This window comes from Zingiber officinale, chromosome 2A (assembly GCF_018446385.1).
Source record: "Zingiber officinale cultivar Zhangliang chromosome 2A, Zo_v1.1, whole genome shotgun sequence".
In the NCBI taxonomy this organism is placed as follows: Eukaryota; Viridiplantae; Streptophyta; class Magnoliopsida; order Zingiberales; family Zingiberaceae; genus Zingiber; species Zingiber officinale.
In genome coordinates, this window is record NC_055988.1 from 23,862,823 (window position 1) to 23,888,899 (window position 26,077).

The 26,077-nt window shown below is 41.3% G+C and overlaps 2 protein-coding genes across 3 annotated transcripts in view; both read right to left on the bottom strand.

Annotated features, from left to right (window-relative positions):
* LOC122040941 (GDSL esterase/lipase LIP-4-like) overlaps positions 1 to 5,812 on the bottom strand; it is a 68,234-nt gene extending 62,422 nt beyond the window's left edge. The window contains exons 1-4 of one of the 2 annotated variants that reach the window (XM_042600428.1): positions 4,937 to 5,812; positions 4,596 to 4,815; positions 4,355 to 4,515; positions 3,996 to 4,266 (exon numbers count right to left, since the gene is read on the bottom strand). In XM_042600428.1, coding sequence (XP_042456362.1) covers positions 3,996 to 4,266; positions 4,355 to 4,515; positions 4,596 to 4,815; positions 4,937 to 5,173 — 889 coding nt within the window. In that variant the 5' untranslated portion in view covers positions 5,174 to 5,812. The remainder of the gene's footprint in view (positions 1 to 3,995; positions 4,267 to 4,354; positions 4,516 to 4,595; positions 4,816 to 4,936) is intronic. The other variant, XM_042600429.1, reaches the window with a different exon arrangement.
* A 185-nt stretch (positions 5,813 to 5,997) lies between these two features.
* On the bottom strand, positions 5,998 to 7,680 carry LOC122040942 (acidic leucine-rich nuclear phosphoprotein 32-related protein 1-like). Its single transcript, XM_042600430.1, has 2 exons — positions 7,274 to 7,680; positions 5,998 to 6,466 (listed from the first exon to the last, which is right to left on the bottom strand). The coding sequence occupies exons 1-2, from the start codon at positions 7,550 to 7,552 to the stop codon at positions 6,221 to 6,223; spliced, it is 525 nt and encodes a 174-aa protein (XP_042456364.1). The 5' UTR covers positions 7,553 to 7,680; the 3' UTR covers positions 5,998 to 6,220.
* Between the last annotated feature and the right edge of the window lie 18,397 nt (positions 7,681 to 26,077).

Below are 26,077 nucleotides of genomic sequence, written 5' to 3' on the forward strand. Positions count from 1 at the left end.
CCACTAAAGCTAAATCTTTCTTTCTTATATTTTCTTTGAACTAATTCTTCCTTTTCTTATCTTTTCTTGCAAATAATGCTTTGATGTGCACTTAATTCATATTCTTATATTTTCCTTTCCATGATTAACCTTTATATTGTGTTTTGTATCCATGATCATGGTAGAGAGTAGAAGATAAGCAAGCATATGGTAGGATAAGAAACACAAGTAGCATGAGTGCCCTCCAATTTTGTGATTACATGTGAATTAGGATGAGGGCCACAAAAATTTTATCTTGTGAGATTTTTAGTGTGAAATCAATTTCAATTTACTCATGATAGATGGAAATTATTATGTTATTAACCAAGAGTAAAGTTTTAAGTCCATGAATACTTGAGATTTTGAAATGTGATAATCTTAAATGGTTTACTTTCTTTATTTTCTAATCATGTTTAGGAATTTGTTTAGGGGGTGTCATTTAAGTAGGATTTTTAGTTTTCTTTACTTGAACGGGGGCGTCCAAAACTAAATGTGGGAGATTTGATAACCATGATTTAGCTTCATTATTTTGATTCATAATGCATGTTCTTAATGGTCTACTCTTAGCTTAAACTCGCATTTATATTGCATTTCATAAATTACATTTGATCTTGAACTTAATTGCAAATTAGCTTATAATTATGGTATGTGATGCTAATATTTGATTATTATCTTGTAGGCATCAAAAGGGTCATGGACCCGATTCGATCAGGTCACACTTAGGATCAAATCTAGGGCTTAACGAGGCGATCAAGCTTTGGAGTGATTTGGACCGTCCATTAAAGACACGAGAGATCTGAGTCATTCGTCAAGAATCTGATCCATCTAAGCTAAGAGGAAGTACATCACAACCGTTGATGAAGATCCAGAAGCTTTGATCCAGATCTGATATGTTCTAGCCGTTGATCAAGCCCAGAAACACTCTGGACCGTCCGATCAGATTTGAGGAGAATTTAAAAACCTTGAGAAGCTATAGTGTTCCCTGAGCTCGGTTCCTCACGATTCTCTACTGTTCATCGTTTTCAACCTTAGCGATGCCGACACTCCCATCAACATCTAGATCAGAGTTTGAGATCTGTCATCACCGGCAGCATTTAGAGTGACCGGCGATCATTGTCCGACCATCAGATTGCGAGAGAGGAAGGTTCTTCTGTCGCCGTCCTTGCAGTTCTCATTCACCAGATGAGCTCAGATGGGAGGAGTTTTCCGATCTGAAGGAGTCCATCCGGCAACAGAAATCACGGAGGAGTTTTTTTGGGAAGTTTCTGCTTCACATCCATTTATCATTCGCTCACGACTTCGCAATTGATTTGATCGATCGATTGACGATCGCGTCTCATTCATCTTTCCCTGATCTTCAGGCATTGAACTTTATAGAAGATTGTAAGCTTGTAGGGAGGTTTCTACAGCTGCACACTTCTTAATTCTCAACCGAGAATCCGAATTAATCCGGTGATTTCTCACGCGAGTTTCCGCAAGATTTTCTACGAATTTGCAGAAAGACAGTTGATTAAACAATTATTTGAATTGTGATGTTCTTTCATCTTGGCTTTAGTTTCAATTAGTAGATCTGTTGTTTTCTTTTTAGTGCAAGCAAAACCAAATTTGAAATTGCTCTGTTAGAGGTTATCATGATCTGTTGTCTTCAATTATCATGAGTTGCTTCTATGTTTTCCTTTTGTTTCCTTTTCTGTTATAGCATATAACTGAGTTGAAAAAGAAAAAAAATCAAATACACGAGTAGGGATTTCAATTTATGATTACGTAACAAGTTTCAATTCAAACTTCCTTTCCAATTTTGTCATTGAATTTACTAATTTCTTTACTTGCCCTATTTCCTTAACTTGTTTTTTCTCCTAGATAGGTTTAATTTTAGGTAATCATGTTCAATTCAGCAAAAGCTATTCGGATTAGTTCAGGTAAGTTCAGATTAGTTGATAGTTTTACTTTGGATTTGGAATACTTCACACGTAAGTAAGATTGCAGTTAGATCGTGCAGTAAGTTGTTTGATCAAAATAAGTTTTGTTAAGCACACATTTCACTAAACGTCATAGCATTTGTTTATGAAAGTAATTCATTTTAATGCTGAGTTTGAAATAATCTAAACTTCCTTTCCAGAAATAAGTTCTAAATGAATTTTCCATTCTAAGCACTCACACATTTACTAGTTAACCTTAAAAAGAAATACGACTTGGGACTCCTTACTATACGTATTATCCTTAGTTACAAAGAGTTTCAATCTTAATTAATTTGATGTGCCACGTGACATGTAATATAGTTGACACCAATGCGCTTGGCCTATCTCCGATGGAGTTTGGAACAGAACTCGATGGAAGGGGATTGGCGCGGGCGGCACTTCCCTCTGCGTGCCGGTCGGCTTTCGGTTCTGCCCCCATATGGAGAGTTGTTCCGCTCGGTCTTCTTACCCTGCTCGCCTGTCGACCGCCGATGTTGCAGGCTGCGACGCTAGCCGATCAGAGCCTGTTGTTGTTGTTGCTCGATCATTTTCGCTACTCGTGCTTGCACGAGCATCTCCAGCTCCTCTTGAGTGAGTGTCACGGTGGTTAGTCGTCCAACGTCTTTCATCTTCTTGGCTCGGATTTAGATGACGCTCCCACAGATTGCGTCAAATATGATCATGTCCGAAAGTCGATGAGATGGATGCTGGAGACATCGCGCTCCTGCTGACCTCCTGTAGACTTCTCTCCCACCTGCAACACAAGCAGCGTCAGTGCCGAGCCAAGGAAGGGGTCCCGGGCGATGACCCTCCGACGCTCAAGTCAATATCCAACGAAGCAAGAAGAAGCAAAGAGAAATGTAGCACAACAGTAGAAATCCTGTGTAAAGCATACCTCCGTCGATGCTTGGACCCCCTTTATATAGAGCCCCGGAAGCGTGCATGCACGCTTCCCAAGATGAGCACGCATCTCAAAGTTTTTTTGAAAAGACGTGTCAATAAAGTGTCCCTAACATAGTACCTTAATAGGCCGAGCATATCTCTGAAGTGTCAGTGAAAGCTTCCGTCGTACGATCTTCTGTCTGACCATGCTGCCTGTCAGCGGCACTAGCTCCCAAAAGGATGTCGAAAGATATCTTGCTGTGTCTGTTGCTTGGCCGAGCGGAATGGCTGTTCGGCCGGAATTCTGCTATCCCTGGGCTATTTGTTGACACGCCGAGCGGGATCCCGCTCGGTTGAAAGCCCGCTGTCCAAGTACCATCTGTTGCCAGGCCAAGCGGGATAGCCGTTCAGCCGAAAGCCCACTGTCCACATGCTCGATTGTTGGGCCAAGTGGGATAGCCGCTCGGCGGGTAGTTCACTGTCTATGTGCTCAGTTGATGTCGAGTCTATTGCTAGGCCGGGCGAAGGAGCCGCTCGGCTTGACTTCTGCGCGCCCCTTGAGCGTCAGTTTGCTTACTCCCTGTGCCGAAGACGGTGGGTCGGTGCTTAATCCTTGATTGGCGTATGCCTCGCCCGACCGACTAACACCGCTCATCCATTAACTGTCTTGATTTTAACCTCCCCCGTGGCAACAGGGTGAAGTCTCTCATCATCACCACATCATAAAGTGTATCAATTTGGCTTTGTTATATATTAATAAAGTAGAATGGTGTCATGATTTAGTTTTACATAGTGTTATGATTAAGTAAATAAAACTAAATTGCTTTGATATTAGTGTTGCATGTGCAATTACATGGAAGCCCACTTCGGTAAAGGTAGCCTTCATATAAGTTTTTTTTGAACGAACTTAGAAGATTAATTAGTCAAGGACATTGACTTTCACATCTCCAATTGAGATATAGGTAGTGTTATAATTGTCCAAGCATGTGTACAAGAATCAAAGAACTCCTACATATAATCTTGGATTTAAATGTTATAAATTTAGTTCAACGTATCATCAACTATTCTCTTTCTAGATTCATAGAGTATCTATCAAATTCTTTGTGGAACTTAAAAACATGAAGAAAAGTAACTCACCGTATTCCCTGTAGTTAGCAATGAGATCATACTTAACAGCATAGACATCGACGTAAACAAAGGTGGCATTCTTCAGCTCCAAGCTCAGTTCATCACACAGAGTGCTCAGCTTGGCATTGAATTCCTTGGAAGCATTGTTGTAGGGAATTAGGCAACCATTTTCATCAAGACTACTGTCATCTTTACGCGGCTGAGCTAGTTTTTGAGGTAAACAACCCAATGGCCCAGTGTTGTGTATCCTAAAGTTTCTCCCCCCAATTTCGTAGATATTCTGAAATCAAGATCAACAAACGTTTACGATCAATCATCTTTTAACATGGATGTCGAATGTATCAGTAATTGTTGATACAAGAGCTTGCCTGAATAGCTTTCCTTATTTGCTCGACCATCGATGGAATCCTTCGAATAACATGATTGTAGCTTGGGCTTCGAGAAAACGCACCTGCTAAGGCATTCTGCCCTATGTCAAAAACATACAAACCGCTCTCAAAAGCTTCAGAATCGATCAAGCCCCTTGTTCCTGTGACACAAATCAAAGGTACATTATGAACAAATCATAAAGTTGCGATTTTTTTCCTGTGGCACCGAGAAGATTGGAACCTTGGGCAACGAGCTCCATGGATCGAGATTTGAAGCGGAGGAACTGCTGCACTTGAATCGCCAAGGAGAAGGGTACGTTAGGCGGAAGCGTCGAGGCGCCGGAGAAGGCGAAGTTAGCGCCGCCCCTAAAATCCGACCCTAGTGACTCCAAGTACGGGCTGAGGTAGCTGGCATTGATGCTCTCGCCTGGATGCTCTCGCCTGGCGACACCGATCCACCCCTTTAGTTATTAAGAAAAACGAAAGTAGGGTTTGCAAGGGGGTCAGTCAGACGAGGAAATTGATGATAAGGCGACCATCGCAGAGGCGGCCTGAGGGGCGGTGGAAGAATGCGCGGCCTACCGGAAGCGAGAGCTGAACGCCGAGGCCGGCAGAAAAGGCCCCTGTGTCGGAGTTGGAGTCTCCAAAGTTGAAGACCGCGCCATGCCCACCGACACAACCGGAGTCCACCGGCAGGGTCAGAAGCAGCAGCACCAGCAACGACGGCACCAGGAAGCATCCGACGAAAGAGAGGCAGCAGCTCGTCATTTCAATCCTCTTTCTCTCGCTTTTCGACTTCGCCGTGACGCACACCGCCATTTTAACTCGTTCGAGGAGGTCGAGGCCCGGAGGTCACGTACGGTACACGTGCAATTTCTTTGTTTGAAACGGTAACGACGGTGATCCATCCTCAAATAGTACAGTGATCTTGTGTCTCGCCTAGAGGTCCGAACACGTCACGTTTCCTTTTCTGGAACGTTCCTTTTACCCGTCTTCAAATTTAAAAGTTCCGAAACGCCATGTCGATCGAGAGAAGTTTGTGTTCCCTGTTTGAGAGTGCGCAGCTGATAACAGTCAATTGGTGGACATGATTATGAAACTCTAAAACCACAAATTTCAAAATTATCCAAATTTTATTTCTTACTTTACAAATTACCAAATAGCACGGCAAATTTCTAAAAAAAATATCCTAATTTTGTATCTTACTTTACAAATTAATAATTTTTTATTAAGTCGGACTGAATAAAAATTATGAGAAATGATATTCTTAAGAATAGAGGATCCACAACAAATGAAATAATTTTCCTATCCCACAAAAAGTAAAATGATTTTCCTTATGAATATCGTAGCTCAAAAAATATCCATCATAAATAAGGTTCTACAATTAATATTTCAAGAAGCAAACCGTGCGACCTAAAATCGATGTGACCTAGAAGTGAGTTCAACATTGTGACCTGCATGCAAACAACAAACTAGCCAACTGACTTACTTGAGTGTGTGGATGGATCTACAGAATCAGTGAGCATCAAGAATCGCTGAGTTTGGATGTGTTTGTGCACAAGGGAGAAACAAGTTCAAGGGTTGTGTACTGAAAATAGACTTATATTATAACCCAAAAAGAATATGAAAAGTAAAATCATGTATGAAGAAATAGAATATTATTTTTTTTTCATGTTTGCAATCAATTTTTTAAAAGTTTGATAAACCATAATTCTCAAAAATCAATAGATAACCAAGGGCATGAGACAGAGCAGTTATGGTCAAACTAAACTGAAATACTAAAAACAAGTAAAGCATGTTCATTGTCTCGTTGTCCATTGCCCTAAAGCCAGGCTCAAATGGACCTCAAATGGAGATGTAGGTGCACTATAGCTTCGGCGGCCTCTCATCGCCATCATCGGTATCGTCGTTTGAACCATCCTTTGTGGATCTTTTCCTCTTTGAGGATGTGGCATGCTTCACAGAACCACTGCCTCCAAAATCCGAATTATCATCTTCGACAATGTCCTCATCCTCATCTTCTGTTTCTTCGGCTGGCTCAAAATCACTCGCATCTTCCTCATCTTCGGCGCGACCAACCGGCCGCACAAGATATTCAGTTCCTAATTCTTCCTGCAAGTATCCAGTGGCATGCCAATCTTAGTAAAACAACAGAATAACCTTCAAAATGCTCATAACTTTGTTGACAAAGCAAATCACTGTAGTTCTAAAGCAAAGATAATATGGTCACTGCAAAAAGAATTTAGTCTGTTGGTTTAGAAAGAAAGAAAGAAAAAAATAGAAAATCAACATGTATAACACCTGGAATTTTATCTCCATACAACACAAATCTCTTTCTTAGTGATCAACTTTGGAACAACTTTGAACAAAGTGGCTACTACCACTTGGAATGACTTTGACCATGTAACCAAAACTGCTCTAAAAGTATTTTTGATAATAAATTATAGATAAGATACTGTTTTAATAATTTTTAATTTTAAAAGAACGGCACTTTTTTAGAGATGCCATTTTCATTTGAATAATTTTGGGAGGCACTAATGATGAAAAGAGTGATGTTGCTTTGCAAAGATTTCGTTGAACACTATCGACATCAATAAGTTCAATTACTATTACAGTCAATATTGGTGCAGAATTGTTTTCGATTATGACTGTAATTATCAATTCAGTTTTCAGAAGAAAACATAGCAATCATGGAATAAGGTAACTAAGTCAAATAGCAAGGTGTTTGTTATAAAAAAAATAGCAAAACAAGAAAAAGACACAAAGAAATCACGGGTTTCGGATGGAAACCTGAGAAATGTTTCCATATCAGGAAAAATAATGAAGCAGGTTAAGCACCGTAAGCATGTTCCAGCAGTGTGAATCCATGGCAAGCAGTAGAAGAACGAGTAGATCGGTAAACTTGGACGAGAAATATACCTCTTCTTCGTCTTCCTCGTCGCTTTCATCGTCGTCGTCGTCGTCTTCGCCGCCATCTTCCTCCCCGTCGTACTGATCTTCATCTCCGTCAACACTGCGGTCGTCGGCATCATCCAGATTCACGACATCCTCCGGTTCCTCCCCGTCTTCATCGGCGTCGTGGACCTTGACCTCGGCTTTGCCGTTCGCCGTCTTGATCTCCGCCTCCTTCTGCCGCTTCTTCGCCGCCTCCACCTCCCTCTCCTCCTCCGCCGCCGCCGCAACCCCTCCTGCTTTCATCTTCTCCAACGAAAAAAATCCACCCGGAAAATGCACAAAAATAAACAGAATTAAACTCAGAAAATTGCGGGAAGAAGAATTGCGTCGACTGGGAGGAACAAGAGAGCACCTGCAACCAGCTGAAGCGACGATCTAAACCGTTCGCGGATGGGTCTCGATGCGGATCGATGACGTGGATAGCGATCGAGCCGCAGGCACTTTCCCAGGGATTGTGCTTCCGGGGCGACGTGTCCCTCGTCGCCGCTCGGCAAAACACGCGTCAATCACCATCCTAGGGCTGACGTCATCACCCGAGGCAGTTGGAGGGGTACCGTTGTATAGGTCACTGTATCCTGGATTTGTGCCAGCATCAGATCCGATGAACGTACCCTCGTGAGTTATCGTGGTCTTCTTATCGCGTGCAAGTATAATTTTTAATAATATGATCTTATGTTTTACCTAATGATCGAACATGACTCTCATATTTCTCTTGGAACAACACTCGAACATGACTCTTCTTGGAATCGAACATTGCAGGTAGAAACTCTTTTGATTATGATATGATCTCATATCTCCACGTTTGACGTTTGAGAATGCAATTCTTTAGCCTGTGCAATGGTTTTGTTGTTGTTGACATTGTGACAAGGTCGACAACACTCGGAATGACTTAAGAGTATTATGGGACAGACTTTCATCTCTAAATGTCTTTCTATGTTGTCTACGAGATATAGTAATGTATTTGGATGTGGTCATCTATTTTTTTTTTTCAATAATTCATATACTTATGACCCAACTAATATGGAAGTAATCGATTTGATCCTATAAAAAAATTTTATTAACTATCAAGATAAATTTAAAAGCACAATAGATAGTCCATACAAAGGTCCAACGGTCCTAGTGATTCAAACTCAAGAGGATAATTTTTTACCCTCCCTGAGTTTCAAATCCTAGGTGCATAAGGAGCCCTAAGTATACTTACCACTCCATTATAGTCAGAGAATGTCAAATCTATATTTTATTAGTTTATATGGATTCCATTTTTAATTTCATTGCTTTCTTCCATCTCTTAAAATCAATATCCAATATCATTTTCTCATAAGTCCTAGGTTGGTTGCCCTACAAGAGGAGTACATTGATATGTGTAGTGTTTTGAGATCCATATCTTTGAGGCTTATAATAAAGCCTTTAGACATATGGTGTTGTGATTGTTTCATAACTTTTAAAGTTATCTTGTATGTGGTATAAAACAAGGGTAATATGGATCAATAAGTCATTTCTTAGATTCGTAAAGACATTCAGTGCAACACGAGCTATGGTGGAGTAGCAAGACACTTATGCAATCTCCCAAGCATTCATAGTTCAATTCTCAGCTATAGCACATTACAGGATATTTTTCTCCAGTAAGATGATAAATCTAGAATATTGGGATGTTAGACCACCTGTTGTGAGCACTTCAGGATTTACCTTAATAGTTGGTGGAAGATTTTTATGGAGTTGGACTGATCATCCCAGGATTAGTCGGCCTGAAGGGTGATGTGTGTATTTCGTGCATAGTTTTAGGTATTATTTTGCATACACTTTGTTTCACCACATGGCATATTTTATAGACTTTCATCTCTTTTGCATTATTTATACTCTTTTAGTTTGAAGAACTACTCTTTACACTTTTTGATAGACAAGACATGAAATCAGAGCTTAGTTGGAGATAAAATGCAATGGAACGAGAATTCACAGCAAGAAACACGCTCTGGTTGTGTCCCATGGTATGGATGTGTTCCTCCAATCGAATATAGATGTGAAATGGAGTAGCCGTGGAGGCCACAACCACTGACACAGACTAGTCGTGGCCATAGGCACAGTCATGCCCCATTCTGTCGAAGATAAATTTTGGTCAGCACCCGACATGCCTAGGTCATTCCCCTTGCATGACCATGTTCATCAACTCATAGTCGGACACAGTCTGGTCGTGCTAATCATAACGGCCATACCCAGCCCCCTCTTTCGTCGACTTGGAGCAACACGGTAGTGGCTTGTGGGTGGTGCCTCGACAAATTAGAAAACAAGCAACAGTTTTGGTCTGTTCTAAGGGCTATAAAAGCCCTAAAAGATTCTTGTTTAAGAGAGGAGGTGTTTTCCCATGACAACAAACCCTATGAGAGTTGTTTCCACGGATCTGTCAGAGTTTTCATCCTCTATAGAGCTTGGAGTTCTTTCGAAAACGACGATTGGTACACGACTAAGATTTCTCTTCTCTTTTCTCCTTGATTTGTGTTGTAAAATATTTTTTTGTCTTTTGGTTGTAAATCTATCTCTATCGAGTAGTACTCATAATTCTAAAATACGAGAATAACTCAATTGAATTGTTGACGCTAATTTATATATGTATTCATTTTTTTCACTGCATGATGTGTTTATCCATGGTTCGGCTTTATTGCGCATATATGATTTTTGTGTCACGCCCCGAGAGAATCTCTGTCCGAAGAAATTTCGGCAGCATCTCCCCTGTACGGGTGACAATCTGAAGCACTTCTACAGGCATAATATACCTCAGCCACATGCGGCTGGAATCATAACAATAAAAGAAAACAAACACTACGCAGTTAATATCAAATTCAGCCTCTGGCTGACACAACCACGCAGTTAAAAGTAAAACAGCCCACTCGACTGTACCAAAACCAAAACACAACAAAAACTGATAGAAACCAAATACAACCAAACACAAAACTGCTAGCCGGCTAGGCTTACACAACCAACAACATAACACCCGGAAACAAAATCGAACACAATGAAATACGTAAATTTCATATACCAAGATAAAACAACGAAAGCAATGAAATATCTTACGATGTGGCGGGGACCAGAAAACAGGATGCTCAGCGACACCATAAATAACCCGGTACACGAAAAGATAGTGTCCACGGGGTGAGTTCAACAACTCGGTGAATATCAATAGACATGCCTAGTAAAATATATCTAATAGAATAAACATGGAATCCGAATAATATATAGGAAATATACAAAACTGAAAAGTAACCAAGGAAGCATACTCACCGGAACTCCTATCCTGAACTAAATGGTCATCAAACCGATACGTATGTCTCTGTATGCATGTCAAACAAATGCATCCACCAAATGCAGTATATAAGTGCAGAAACACAAACAAATAAAGGCAATCAATGCATGTGTGATGGCCAGTGCACTCTAACATCAATTGCTCTGAACAGGAGAGTGGACGGAATCTTTGTCGGAGTACTCATCTGTGACCCCAAATCATAAATGGGGAGCTCAATGCTCATCTCCGGTACGATAACGGGAGGACATCTCTCACGGCCACCACGCCGAGTCACGACCAACGGAGCCAAGCAGTCCACCATCTGCCGGCTACCACGTTGCTACACTAAATGCCAGAGCCAAGCAGGCGAGCGCCGGCTACCACGGAGTCATATGACCAACGGAGCCAAAGCCGCCACACACCTGCATGATATACCACTAAACCATGAGTGGGGGTGTGTGTAGTACATGAAACTGGCGATGAGCTCAACCATAGTGGAGCCGACAATCGCACAGCATGCCATCATGATGCATGTCACTAAGCATAGAAAAACTGATCAACATAATCATATCCATATATATAAAATGAGTACTGTAAAATCGATGGTCACATACCAAGATCTAGAGTACACAAGTCAGATAGAATATCAAAAACCTATGTCCTGAACATAATAAGTATGGAATATCCTGATCAGCATAGAAAAATCCATATATACAAAATATGGGTACCACAGTATCAATAGGTCAAATTCACGGATCTAGGGTATACAGGTCCTCTATGGTATAATAACCTAGATCCTAAACATATCCCCCTTCCATAGCATATGTACCAACAATATGCACAGATCAAAGCCACAAGATCTAGGTACACGAATCATATATGATATACCAATAGAAATACACAATCCAGGCATGACATAAAAACCTAAGTATCAGATAATTTGGATACACATGCCAGAAACAAAAATATCGAGAGCCTAATCCTAACCTCAGTAAAACATGGTATGTCACTCTAGAAACTAAGATACTCATGGCAATAAGATACTCATGGCAACAAATCATGAGATATAAGCACGGATACATCATAGGCGACAAATCTAACATGTTATGGATATCAAACAGTGACATACCAAAGGTAAACATGTTCATTGCTTGTAGTTATAAAATACTATGCATATCCAAATGACGATATCATAAAAGATAAGTCAAGAGGTACCCGCCTCCGATATAGAAGAATCATATCCAGTCCAAATCCGACATCGAGATACTCGTCTCGCGTCAAAGTCCTCAATCTCAGCCAACAAGATTGTTAGTGGAAATAGGTCCTGCCGAACCAAGGTAAGCTACTGGAATCCACCACTCTGCTTTGATCAAAGCCGTTGTGCACCAACTGGAATCCCATAGTACACCTCACCTCACCTCACCACCATGCTTATCGATCCATAGCACTCAACCTCACTAGAATCAGATTAAGATGAGGTTACAGATCAACCAAGCCTTCCAAATTCAATCAATGACCAAATACCTGAAATAAACCCTTACCTTCAATCGGTTGTCTCCAGCAGAAGTCACCTAATCCAATCCATGAAGCAGAGTATCGAAGATACCACTAAATCCCAATCAGACAGCATTTGCCAAGATCTAGCACCGGCAACGGACCTAGGGCACGGTTTGGAGAGAATCAGTGAAGAATGATCAAGAATCGTTACACAAAACCCTCAACAATCAACCAACAAGATCCCTTACCTTCACATCACACCTAGGGCACAGCCTATCGTCGTGTGGAAGGAAGCAAAAGACATCGGTGATGTAATCGGAAGAGAGGAAAAGCTCAAGAAACCTTCCTCTGTCATCGACGCACGCTCCCGATTTCCGAATTCCGACGATCTAGGGCACGGATCCGTAAGGTAAAGGGTGAAGGTTAGGGTTCGAATTTCCTATCAACTCCACCGAGAGAATGCCTCCACAAAGGCGATGACCCGGAAGGAACCGCGACCTCCAAGCTAGCACAATCGATGGAGAAATAGGGTGCTCAACCGCCGGCAATAACTTCCCCTGGTGGCGTCGTCGGCATCAGAGAAGAGAAAGGAAATGGGCAGAGGAAAGAGGCGCGTGAGCAGAAGGGATCGGGGAGAAAACAAATCGGAATCGGCGTTTGGGGAAAGGAATTATAAAAGGTATTTATAAATAAATCTTTTTCTCACTTAAATGGGTAGCCTAAACAGGCTTTCCTGGACCCCTTTTTCATCCCCGTAAACTCGTCCATACGAGATCCGAAAAATTCCCAAAAAATTTTTAAAATTCCAGAAAATTCTCTTATCTTTATTCGCCATTTTTTTTTCGGTATTTTACATTCTCCCCCACTAAAAAAAAATTTGGTCCCCAAATTTCGATATCTACCATCAACAAGTATTAGCAAAAGCTAAATAGTATAAATGCTGAACGGAACCATAACTTACATACCTCATGTGAAAAGGTGAGGGTATTATCCTCGAGCTCCCAAGTAGCCTCCTAATCCGAATGATGCTATCATCCGACTTTAACCAGTCAGACTGTCTTGTTCCGCAACTGACGCTCTTTCCGGTCCAGAATCCGTACTGGAACCTCCTCATAAGTGACGTTAGGCTGAATAGGAACTGAGATGTCTGTCAGCACATGTGTCGGGTCGGATATATATATCTTTTCAGTATAGCTACGTGGAATACATCGTGGACGCCCGCCAAGGACGGCGATAGTGCCAACCCGTAAGCTATTGCTCCAATCCTTTCCGAGATCTGGAAAGGTCCAATGTATCGCGGAGTCAGCTCACCGATGAGGCTGAATCTTTTCACCCCTTTCGTGGGTGAAACTCGCAGTAAAATATGGTCGCTTATAGAGAACTCCAAGGGTTTGCGTCTCAAATCAACATAACACTTCTAGCGACCCTGAGCCTCTAACATTCCTTCGTCTGATAATACGGACCAACTCTTCGTCCTACTGAGCTTTATAAGGTCCCAACAGCTAGGCCTCTCCAACCTCCTCCTAGAGGGTGGGTGTCCGACAAAGCCTACCATACAACGCTTCAAACGGTGCCATCTGGATAGTCAAATGCAAACCGTTGTTATAGGCAAACACTCTACCAATGGCAAATGGTCCTCCCAACTGTCTCCAAAATCCAATACACAAGACTTCAGTAAGTCCTCTAGAGTCTGAATGGTCCGCTCTAATTGTCCATCGGTCTGCGGATGGAAAGTTGTATTGAAACAGAACTGAATGTCCAAGGCCTGCTGCAGACTCTACTAGAATCGAGACGTAAACCGAGGGTCTCTATCCGAAATGATAGTCAAAGGGACACCATATAATATGATGATCTCCCGGTAATACAGATCTGCCAATCGATCCAGGGAATCCGACTTCCAAATCGCCAAGAAGTGCGCCAATTTGGTTAATCAATCAACGATTACCCCAAATCGTGTCATAGCCTCATCGTCTCCTCGGCAAACTCACCACAAAATCCTTGGTAATATGTTTCATTCCCACTCAGGAACAAGAATCCGCTGAAACAATCCGGCAAGTGTTTAGTACTCAACCTTCACCTGCTAACAAACAAGACATCTAGTTACAAATTCCGCGATGTCTTCCTTCATACCGTTCCACCAACAGGAACGTCACAAATCTTGATACATACGGGTCCCGCCTGGATGGATCGCAAATCGAGAGCGATTAGCCTCCTGAAGTAGCTCCTGTAAGACCGGATGAGACTGAGGTACGCATAATCTGCCTCGGAAGTATACAACACCCTCCTCGTCTCGTGTGAACTCGGTCTACTGCCCGGAAGCTGTCTGGCTACTAATGAACTGCAAGTGCTGATCACCAGCCTATACCTCTCGGATCCTCGTCCCGATCGACGACTGAACAACCATGGTAACAAGAATACTTTTCTCTGTCCATTCTTACTCCTCAAGGCCTAACCCGGAGAAACCTTGAATCAAGTCTGTGACCACAACTCGGTGGCAAGCTAGAGTCCCTCCAGACTTCCTGCTAAGTGCAACGGCAACAACATCAGCTCTCCTCGGGTGATAGCTAATGGTACAACCATAATCCTTCAGGAACTCCATCCATCTCCTCTGTCGGAGATTAAGTTCCTGCTGGGTGAACAGACATTTGAGATTCTTATGGTCAGTGAGAATCTCAATTGTAACACCGCACCGATAATGCTGCCAAATCTTCAAGTCAAACATACTGGCGTTCAGTCACAAGTCATGTACTGGGTAGTTCTCCTCATACTCCCTCAACTACCGAGAAGTAGGAGACTACCCTACCGTGCTGCATCAAAACAGTGCTCAGTATAGAGCACGAATCCATCCTCTCCAGAAGGTAAAACCAAAAATCGAAGCCGACACTAGTCTCCGCTTCAGCTCCTGGAAGCTGGTCTTGAAATCCTCAGTCCAAGTAAACTTCACACCCTTTCTGGTCAGACGTGTCAGTGGCATAACAATCCGAGAGAAACCCTCAACGTATCTCCGGAAATATCGAGTCAAACCAAAGGAAGTTGCGAGCCTCTTCTATAGACTCCGTCTACTCCCAACGATAACAACCTCTATCTCCTATGGAAACCACGGTACACTACTACTGGTGACCGTGTGTCTCAAACATCATCACACAAGACAATCCAAATCAGCACCACTAATAATCACATATAGATGTTCTCGTCGAATCATCTATAGATCTATGCAAAGGTAGTGTACGTGACTCACCTCAGATCCGAAATAGATCACATCATCGTCAACAAAGACAATGGAATTCGATCCAAACATCCACGAATACCAGAATCATCAAGTCTCTGAAAACATCTAAGGCTCTGCAAGCCCTAATGGTAAAAACCAAGACACATAACATCTGTATCACAGACATTCCTATCCATAAGATCTTTGATAACAAGTCGGAAATCTAATCACCAACAACATAAATCACCAAGGAATAGATCCTCTAGTGTGAGAGCAACGCTCCATCACACGAAATACCACATATATGGGAGCAACGCTCTACCACAAGAAATCCTCCATATGTGGAAACAACGCTCCACCACAAATAATCAGAAATATGTATCCACAATAAATATGCGAGCAATGTTCCGCTACTAGCAATCCGTAATATGTGGGAGGAACGCTCCACCACAAACAATCCGTAACATGTGTGGGAGCAACGCTCCACCACAACCAATACATAAATGCCCAAGGCACCTAACTATCCAACTAGAGATTGCACGAGATCTCTCTACCACAGCTCACTGTGGGTAGCCTAGGATATAGCAACCTAGTAAGCAAATCAAATCTGTAGTCAACTCTAGCATCATCCTATTGGGTCGGTCACCCATAAATAGAAGACTTAGGTGACAGGGCAATACCACCAATAACATAACGTAGATACCAAGCATTCTACGTTCAACATAGGTAGAATCATCATGATGCTACCCCCATACACCAGGCACACACAACACAGGTATGATCGACATAATCCTCCAATTAGAACACACCAAACATACTCATAACACAGGTAAAAATCAGTCTGATACCATCAACATTACAAATCGAACCCGTGTGCATAAATCATTGTAGGTATAATCGACAATACACCTCAAACAACACTCACATGACATATATCCGCCTATGCCAAGAGTATAATCAACATCAACTTCCAATAAAGCATGCTTAACCCAGGTGCACTCACATATCAAACATAAGCAACAATATACCTCAGATACCACACCAAACACATCTGCTCATATCACAACTCAGATTAAATCAATAAGATATCTCCAATAAACCAACCAGACCACTCGGGTATAATCTACTAGAAACCCACAACAATCATAACTGGAAAAGTATGCACCCACTACATGAAATTAGACCGTCCATCAAAACGCTCCTACAACCCATAATAATCGCCTGTAAACACTATATAGATATGCAGAATCAGCATATTTAATCCAATCTACCACACAAATCCTATGCCACCTTCTAAGTTATCTAATTAGGTACATACAGTCTAAAATTAAAGTACCAATGGAATAAGATACATCGATCCTCTATCGACTGACCAAACCGACAATAGTATATGGCTAATTCAGTCCTTTCCCACGTCAGTATAAGCTAGGTACTCGATGTGCTCAAGATATCCAACTAAGCACGAATAACCCAAAATTCAAACATCTAAAAATAAAGTAGGTCAATCCCCTACTGATCGGATCAACAAAACTAATCGGTCATCAACTAACTAATCAAGAACAAATAAAACCTCTAAAAGCGTCTAAGGTAAATCAACCCACGACTAACCCAAGTCAATATGTGTAAATCAGTTTTCTATTGACCGATCTAACCAGAGTACCATAATCATCTACCGACGAAAACTAACTAAAGTATATCGGTATTTTACTGACTAGTCAACATGAATATGAAGGTACTATCTACTACACACTAATAATAACAGAGGCTGGTATGTGCCTCCATCTCCTAACCAATTAGTAGTAACAGAAGCTAATACTACTAATGGTAAGATATGAAAAATCAACAGAGACTATATTCCTTAATCTCTATTAAGGTCGATCAACATCAGTGGCTATCCCATCACATATAATATGTGCTACAACAACCAGACAGATACTAATAAAGAATGCTAATACAGATGATAAACTGTAATATAGGGCATATACTAACAAAAAGGTAGGATAACAGTATATACCAACATACCTCCTATAACTTGGAGATGTCCTGCTGCTGCCAGGTCCCAACACCCGAAAAGTCACATCGAGAAGATAAAATCACGAAATCCGAAACATCGGAAATAAGACTCGTAAACTGTGCTCTGATACCAAATAAATTGTCACGCCCCGAGAGAATCTCTGTCCGAAGAAATTTCGGCAGCACCTCCCCTGTACGGGTGACAATCTGAAGCACTTCTACAGGCATAATATACCTCAGCCACATGCGGCTGGAATCATAACAATAAAAGAAAACAAACACTACGCAGTTAATATCAAATTCAACCTCTGGCTGACACAACCACGCAGTTAAAAGTAAAACAGCCCACTCGACTGTACTAAAATCAAAACACAACAAAAACTGACAGAAACCAAATACAACCAAACACAAAACTGCTAGCTGGCTAGGCTTACACAACCAACAACATAACACCCGGAAACAAAATCAAAAATTTCATATACCAAGATAAAACAACGAAATGCGAGAAATGTCTTATGTGACGTGGGGACCAGCAGACAGGATGCTCCAAGTGACACCATAAATAACCTGTGAAAAGATAGTGTCCACGGGGTGAGTTCAACAACTCGTGAATATCAATAGACATGCCTAGTAAGATATATCTAACGAATAAACATGGAATACTTAGAATAATATATAGAAATATACAAGCGAAAAGTAACCAAGGAAGTACTCACGGAACTCTATCTGAACTAAAGGGTCATCAAACCGATATCCTGCATGCATGTCAAACAAATGCATCCACCAAAATGTAGTATATAAGTGCAAACACAAACAAATAAAAGGCAATCAATGCATGTGATGGTGCACTCTAACATCACGCTCTGAGCGGTGGCCAGTGGACGGAATCTTTGTCGAGTACTCCATCCTGTAACCCCAAATCATAAATGGGGGCTCAATGCTCTCATCTCCACGATAGCGGGAGGACATCTCTACTACCCAGTCACCGACCAACGGAGCCAAACGAGTCCACCATTTGACCACTGCTACACTAAATGCCGGTGAGCCAAGCAGGCGGCGGCTACCAGCTGAGTCATATGACCAGGAGCTAAGCAGCCACACACCTGCATGATATACCACTAAACCATGAGTGGGGGTGTGTGCAGTACATGAAACTGGCGATGAGCTCAACTATAGTGGAGCCGACAATCGCACAACATGCCATCATGATGCATGTCACTAAGCATAGAAAAACTGATCAACATAACCATATCCATATATATAAAATGAGTACTGTAAAATCGATGGTCACATACCAAGATCTAGAGTACACACGTCAGATAGAATATCAAAAACCTATGTCCTGAACATAATAAGTATGGAATATCCTGATCAGCATAGAAAAATCCATATATACATAATATGGGTACCACAGTATCAATAGGTCAAATCCACGGATCTAGGGTATACAGATCCTCTATGGTATAATAACCTAGATACTAAACATATCCCCCTTCCATAGCATATGTACCAACAATATGCACAGATCAAAGCCACAAGATCTAGGTACACGAATCATATATGATATACCAATAGAAATACACAATCCAGGCATGGTATAAAAACCTAAGTATCAGATAATTTGGATACACATGCCAGAAACAAAAATATCGAGAGTCTAATCTAACCTCAGTAAAACATGGTATGTCACTCTAGAAACTAAGATACTCATGGCAATAAGATACTCATGGCAACAAATCACGAGATATAAGCACGGATACATCATAGGCGACAAATCTAACATGTTATAGATATCAAATAGTGACATACCAAAGGTAAACATGTTCATTGCTTGTAGTTATAAAATACTATGCATATCCAAATGACGATATCATAAAAGATAAGTCAAGAGGTACCCGCCTCCGATATAGAAGAATCGTATCCAGTCCAAATCCGACATCGAGATACTCGTCTCGCGTCAAAGTCCTCAATCTCAGCCAATAAGATTGTTAGTGGAAATAGGTCCTGCCGAACCAAGGTAAGCTACTGGAATCCACCACTCTGCTTTGATCAAAGCCGTTGTGCACCAACTGGAATCCCATAGTACACCGAACCTCACCTCACCTCACCACCATGCTTATCGATCCATAGCACTCAACCTCACTGGAATCAGATCAAGATGAGGTTACAGATCAACCAAGCCTTCCAAATTCAATCAATGACCTAATACCTGAAATCAACCCTTACCTTCAATCGGTTATCTCCAGCAGAAGTCACCTAATCCAATCCATGAAGCAGAGTATCGAAGATACCACTAAATCCCAATCAGACAGCATTTGCCAAGATCTAGCACCGGCAACGGACCTAGGGCACGGTTTGGAGAGAATCAGTGAAGAATGATCAAGAATCGTTACACAAAACCCTCAACAATCAACCAACAAGATCCCTTACCTTCACATCACACCTAGGGCACAGCCTGTCGTCGTGTGGAAGGAAGCAAAAGACATCGGTGATGTAATCGGAAGAGAGGAAAAGCTCAAGAAACCTTCCTCTGTCATCAACGCACGCTCCCGATTTTCGAATTCCGACGATCTAGGGCACGGATCCGTAAGGTAAAGGGTGAAGGTTAGGGTTCGAATCTCCTATCAACTCCACCGAGAGAATGCCTCCACAAAGGCGATGACCCGGAAGGAACCGCGACCTCCAAGCTAGCACAATCGATGGAGAAATAGGGTGCTCAACCGCCGGCAATAACTTCCCCTGGTGGCGTCGTCGGCATCAGAGGAGAGAAAGGAAATGGGCAGAGGAAAGAGGCGCGTGAGCAGAAGGGATCAGGGAGAAAACAAATCGGAATCGGCGTTTGGGGAAAGGAATTATAAAAGGTATTTATAAATAAATCTTTTTCTCACTTAAATGGGTAGCCTAAACAGGCTTTCCTGGACCCCTTTTTCATCCCCGTAAACTCGTCCATACGAGCTCCAAAAAATTTCCGGAAAATTTCTAAAATTCCATAAAATTCTCTTATCTTTATTCGCCATTTTTTTCGGTATTTTACATTTTGACACTAATCATGCATCTTCATATCCCATGGGATGTGAGGAAGGATCAAAATGTGAACCCAACTCTCCGACCCATAAAGACTAAGGGGGTGTTTGGTTGATGGATTTGGGAATGAGAGAATGGAATGATAGCAACAGATAGTATTTGGATTGTGGGTTTGAGAATGATAATTTGGGAATGATTTCTAGATTGATAGGAACCAACCAAATCCATACAATTAGGTGGGTTTCATTTCCATTTCCATTCTCATTCCACCTTACTATCAAACTTATACTCATAGTTATTCCCATCATTTAACCAAACATCACCTAAGACATGAGGGGTTGTTTATGAAAGTAGTTCAAAATCTCACGAAGACACCATTGGCTATCACAAAGCCCCCAATTCAGCATCACGAAGTAAGGAATAGCACCTAAAGAACTTGGTGCATTACAACAGAGACCTCCCTGAGAAAGTGATCGATTTAGTAATGTTACCCTAAAAGTAAAAGTTGAGTTTGGGTAAATACGCTAATATAATTCTAAAAGTTATACCAGTTACCTTGGGGAAGACCACCTGCATGTGCATAAACATTGAAGAGTGAATAGTATTTAGGGTGTCAATAGTCATCGTAGCAAAATCAAAATCCTAGAATTGCTTCCCAAGATCAAATTTCTCCTAAGACTTTTCATGTTCTCTCGATTCATTTCATTTCTTTCTCAATTCTTACAATTTTTAATTGTCAAAATAACCTACTTCCTGGTTCTGACTAGTACTCGATTTTACAGTGTTATAGGATTGATATTTTATTATTTGATTATAATTGTGCACTTGTGATTTTCACTTATCAAATGGATGGGTTGGATACTTAGTGCTAGCTAAAAAAAGACATTCATTGAGACAACTAGGTAACCATATTTATTCTGATGTCACTCAAGTTCTCACACTCTATACAATTTTTTTTTAATAATTCAATTATCGAAGTCTTCAAACTGACTAATTCTTAAGATGAACAACCCAACCCCATAGAAGTCTCTCAACTACCACCAGGATAAATTGGGAAGTACTTGTGGAGGCTCATCTAAGGGGCCAACTTTCTTAAGTTTGTCGTCCCATTGATGGAAAATTCTTGCACTGTACGTTGTTGGGATTCAAACCTTAGATGCTTGATTCACTTCTTAAAAGACCTAATCATTACACTATAACTATAGGGGTTCTCATACTCTATACAAGAATTCACTTTGAAACTATATTGAAAAATTAAAAGATGATAGGTGACTCTAGCTAGGTAGCTTCGAGGTTGACTGCGTGAAGACTTCAAGCAAGAGGTACCTGGTGTCGCGATCGACTCTAAGTGTTAAAGAAGAACAAAGAAGGAAGAAAACATCAGCGACCGAGCCAGGGAGGGGTCCCTGGCACTGACACTTTGATGCTCAAGTTAGATAGAGAGCTAAGAAAAAGAGTGAATGACAATGATGATAAGCAATGGATCTTAAGAGCATCACGTACCTGTGTCTTAAGGAGAAGACCCCTTATATAATGCTATTTTTCATCTCTGCGCAAATATCATGCATTACTAAAATAGAATCAACCATTTTGGCACTCTACATTTTTTCCTAAATTGAACCCACTATCTTTGAACTTGCAGGGTGGAAATTTCTACCGAATGGACAACAGAGGGCATATTCCCTTGATTCTCTAATGGTGGTTACGCAAAATACTAAAAAGGGATATCGAGCTATTGGACCGAGGGGCTATTAATTGTAACACTTCAATGGTGAGCTGAACAAGCTCTATCTACTGTCAGATCAGACATCGCTCTTGAACAGGTTGGATCGCCTACCAAGGTTAGGTACCTTAAGGACTCGACATCTTGTTAGACAAAGAGCCCGATTGAGTAGTATGTCTAGAAGATCCGATCAAACTAAGAGGATTCAGGTTCCAATCGACCTAGGAGGACTCGAGAACTGCTCGGACAAAAGATCCGATCAGTTGAAGTGCTCGATTGAGCTTGCGAGTGTGCTAACCCTGATTCTTGACCTCTCTTTAACTTTGTTGCTCAAAGAAGGGAACAACACCTCTCAACCTCTAACGTGCGGAAGAAAAGGAAGAGAAAAAAGAGATCGCGCGGAGCAATAAGACAAAGATGCACAAAAGGAGAGCAAATATGAGAAAGGAGAAGAAGAAGAGAAAAAAGAAGAGTTACAATGGTTTAGCGACGTGCCTACTCCACAAAAACAGCCGAAACTTTATTAGAATTCTCTCTACATAAGAGAATCACATCTAATGATTCTTGTGATTGTTGTTGTATAATAGGTTTACAATGACCCCTATAAATAATGCATAAACCCCAGACCCGATAAATTCGTAACAGAATTTTGTTATGAAAAATCGTAACAAAATTCTGTTATATAAAATCACAATAGAATTTCATTACGAAAAATCTTAACAGATTTTTCTTTCATGACATCCATCACATTGGCCTTCATCCAAATATGAGTCACCCGTCAACAGACTGACTACCACATTAGCTAGCCTTCTTGACTTCGGGGGCCCCAACTTCGGGAGCCCCACCTTAGTTGCCATACTAATCAACGAAGACTATAAAGGGCGAATGAGAGAGTTCGAAGGAGAAGGGTTCTCAATGTTTGGATTTTTTCGATAAGTGAACTAAAACTTAGGGGGCTCTTTGTTAGTGAAAGGGAATAGGAATGAGAATGAGATTGATAGAAGTGGAGAATGAGAATGTGTATGATTGATAAAAGTATGTTGTTCGTGAAGGATCATTACACACGTGAGATGGGATGAATCACGTGGTTTTAGAGAACTTATCTTTTTCTTTTATAATCAAAAGTACGTAGTGGAATTAAACACAGAAATAGAAAGCAAAAAACACAAATATGTGAACTCAGTCGGTTTATTTGGTTTAAAGTCTTTAGCGACTCCTACTCCAAGACTTAGATTCTGCTGACCTATCAATGGATAATCTACTAAAGATCTCTTCTAAAATTGTTGGAAGAGAAATTGAGTACAATAAAAAGAATAGGAAAAGTATAACAAGTTACACTTTCCTTTAAGCAGTACTTAAGTACACAAGGAAACTTCGTTACTCAACACTTGTAGTTTTAACGAATCAAGCTTGGTGTTAGATGACTTCTCAGCAGCAGTCAGACATAGTAGTGTCGTAACATAGCAGTAGCATGAAGTCAGAGCAGTCGGAACATCGAATGAACACGTAAAAGCTTATAGAAGAGTTGTGTATAAAGCCTTGGTCGAATAACCCTTTTAAAAGGGATGGAAGGCGGTTTCAACACCACTGAAGGCGCCTTCAATACCCCCCAAAACTAACTCTTATAGTTGCCAAGGTCTTCTGCGTTATCCGACTGAAGGCGCCTTCCAAGCTCTCAAAGGCGCCTTCCATAACCCTGCTCAAGGTGCCTTCCTTCGCATAAAAGGTGATTCGGGTACTGTTTACCCGAGATATTTTGTGCTCCTTTCACCCTATAAAATGTGTTAATCCAAAAAGCATAGTATACTCTACAAGATGAAGTTAGCACAATAAAAATAAATAGTTTAGTAATTAGATCTTGTCTCTCTGAGACCAGGATCTAGTCATGGTCTTAATTGAGGTTTCCGAAATGAACCTAAATTGGACCTGCACCTAAAGTCCTCAAATTTGGCTCATCCTCACTAGAACACTCTCCTCTGGTGACTTACCTTACTTACCATGTAGAATCGCTTGACTTCTTATAATCCACCAGATATTCCTGCCAGTTGTTAGGTCCGCATATCCAACTGGACTTCGACTAGCTGTTAGGTCCTCCAGACCCAGCCAGACTTCTCGCCAGATATCAAGCCACTCCTTGACCTATCTAAACTTCTACACCAGCTACCAGGTCATCCAAACCTAGCTAAATTTCAGCCTAGTATTAGACTAGTCAAGTCCCGCACACTTGGTAGAAAGGGTTAGATCACAACATATCTAACTTTAATTCATTTATCATTTATCAAAATTTAGGTTTGATCAATGATGTCAATTGCACCAATAATCTCTCCCTTTTTTGATGCAATGATAATCTGGGTTAAATTTTAAAAAAAATATGTAAAAAAAAGGAAAATAGCAATAACATGATTCAAGAGAAAAATTAAGTAATTTCAAATTTTATTTTATTTCCTTGATTATTTTAGGGTTAAGATTTTTAAAATTTTCTTTGGTTTTTCTTAGTTAAACCCTAACTCTCTCCCTTTTGCATTCATCAAAAAGTATGCATATAAGTGTACCAAAGGATGAAAATGTAACTACATAAGTAAGCATATCAAGTAATAAAATTTCAATGGTAAAGTTTGTTGGAGCAATCTAGTGACCCTAGGTTTTGATGTTTGGGCAAAGGTTTAAGTTAGGATTATTGTTGTAATTTGATATGCATTGTGAGTGTGCAGGATACAAGTACAACAAGGAAAGTCCAAGTGTGATCTTGGCAAAGGAGGAAAGTCCAAGGATGAGTCTTGGCAGTGTAAGTCTAGGCATATAGTCTTGACAACGTAAGTCCAAGTGTGACTTGGCAATGGATGAAGTCCCAGAGGCGCGACCTCTTGAAAAATGAAGACCCGACAACAATGACAAGGACGATGGAAGCTCCAGAAGGCAAGACGTGAAGGATAGGGAGGCATCCGAGGGACGCAAGGCTGATGGAGGAGGCTAGAATGCTAGGTCTAGGTTGGTCGGGCGAAGATGAGTGCTGAGCGAATGTACTCGAGGGGCAAATCCTAGACTCCAGGGTTTTACTGTAGCAGTACTGTAGTGTTTCTGTAGCAATATTGTAGCGTTACTGTAGCAGTCAACTGCATGTTTTAGCAGTCGACTACTATAGTCGACCACACAGTCGATTGGGTGTGAATAGAATAGTTCTGTTCGTTCGGTCAGTGTGGAGCAGTCGACTGCATGTTTTGGCAGTCGACTGGTATCGAGCCGTTGGGATGTAACAGTCGAATTTCCACAGAGGACAGTCGACTGCTAGTTTTGGCAGTCGACTGGTAGGCGGGGTTTTCTAACTTGTGACCTATATAACCAAGCATTGGAAGCTTGGTTAAGATTGATGAAATTAGTGATGGTTAACCCTAATTAGAGTCTCCTAGTGCCCAAGTGATCTAGCGTGTTTGTACAAGGTTGTGGCAAGGTTTCTCCACCCACAAAGAGCTACACGAGCTAGCCGGGGGTTTTCCGGGGAGTCATCCATCGACAGATCGGGATCATCTACCTTACGGGCAGTCGTGGAGTAGGAGCTTCATCTCCGAACCACGTTACACAACGTTTCATTGAGTTTGCTTCTTGTTTATTGTTTTCTAGGGTTAGCTTTCCTTTTGTTTGTTAGTATTTTTGTTTCTACTGTGAACTAACAAGCGTAGGAAGAGACGATTTGGGTGAGATGCTATTCACCCCCCTCTAGCTGATGTCAAGGTTCCAACAAGTGGTATCAGAGCTAAGTGAGCTCTTATTCGACTAATCGCCAAGAAAGCGACTAGAGGAAGAAGATGGAGTCGGAGGGACCTCTCGAAAGGGGCATCCGAATCCCACCTCCATACGAGCGCGAGGACTTCGACTATTGGAGGAAGCGCATGGAGATGTGGTTCCAAATGAATTGGAACCAATGGATTGTGTTAGAGGAACCATTTAAAGCTCCAACGGATAAAAAGGGAAAGCGTCTCCGACCACGAAATTAGACCGAGGAGCAAAGAGAGCAATCGGAGACGGACAAGG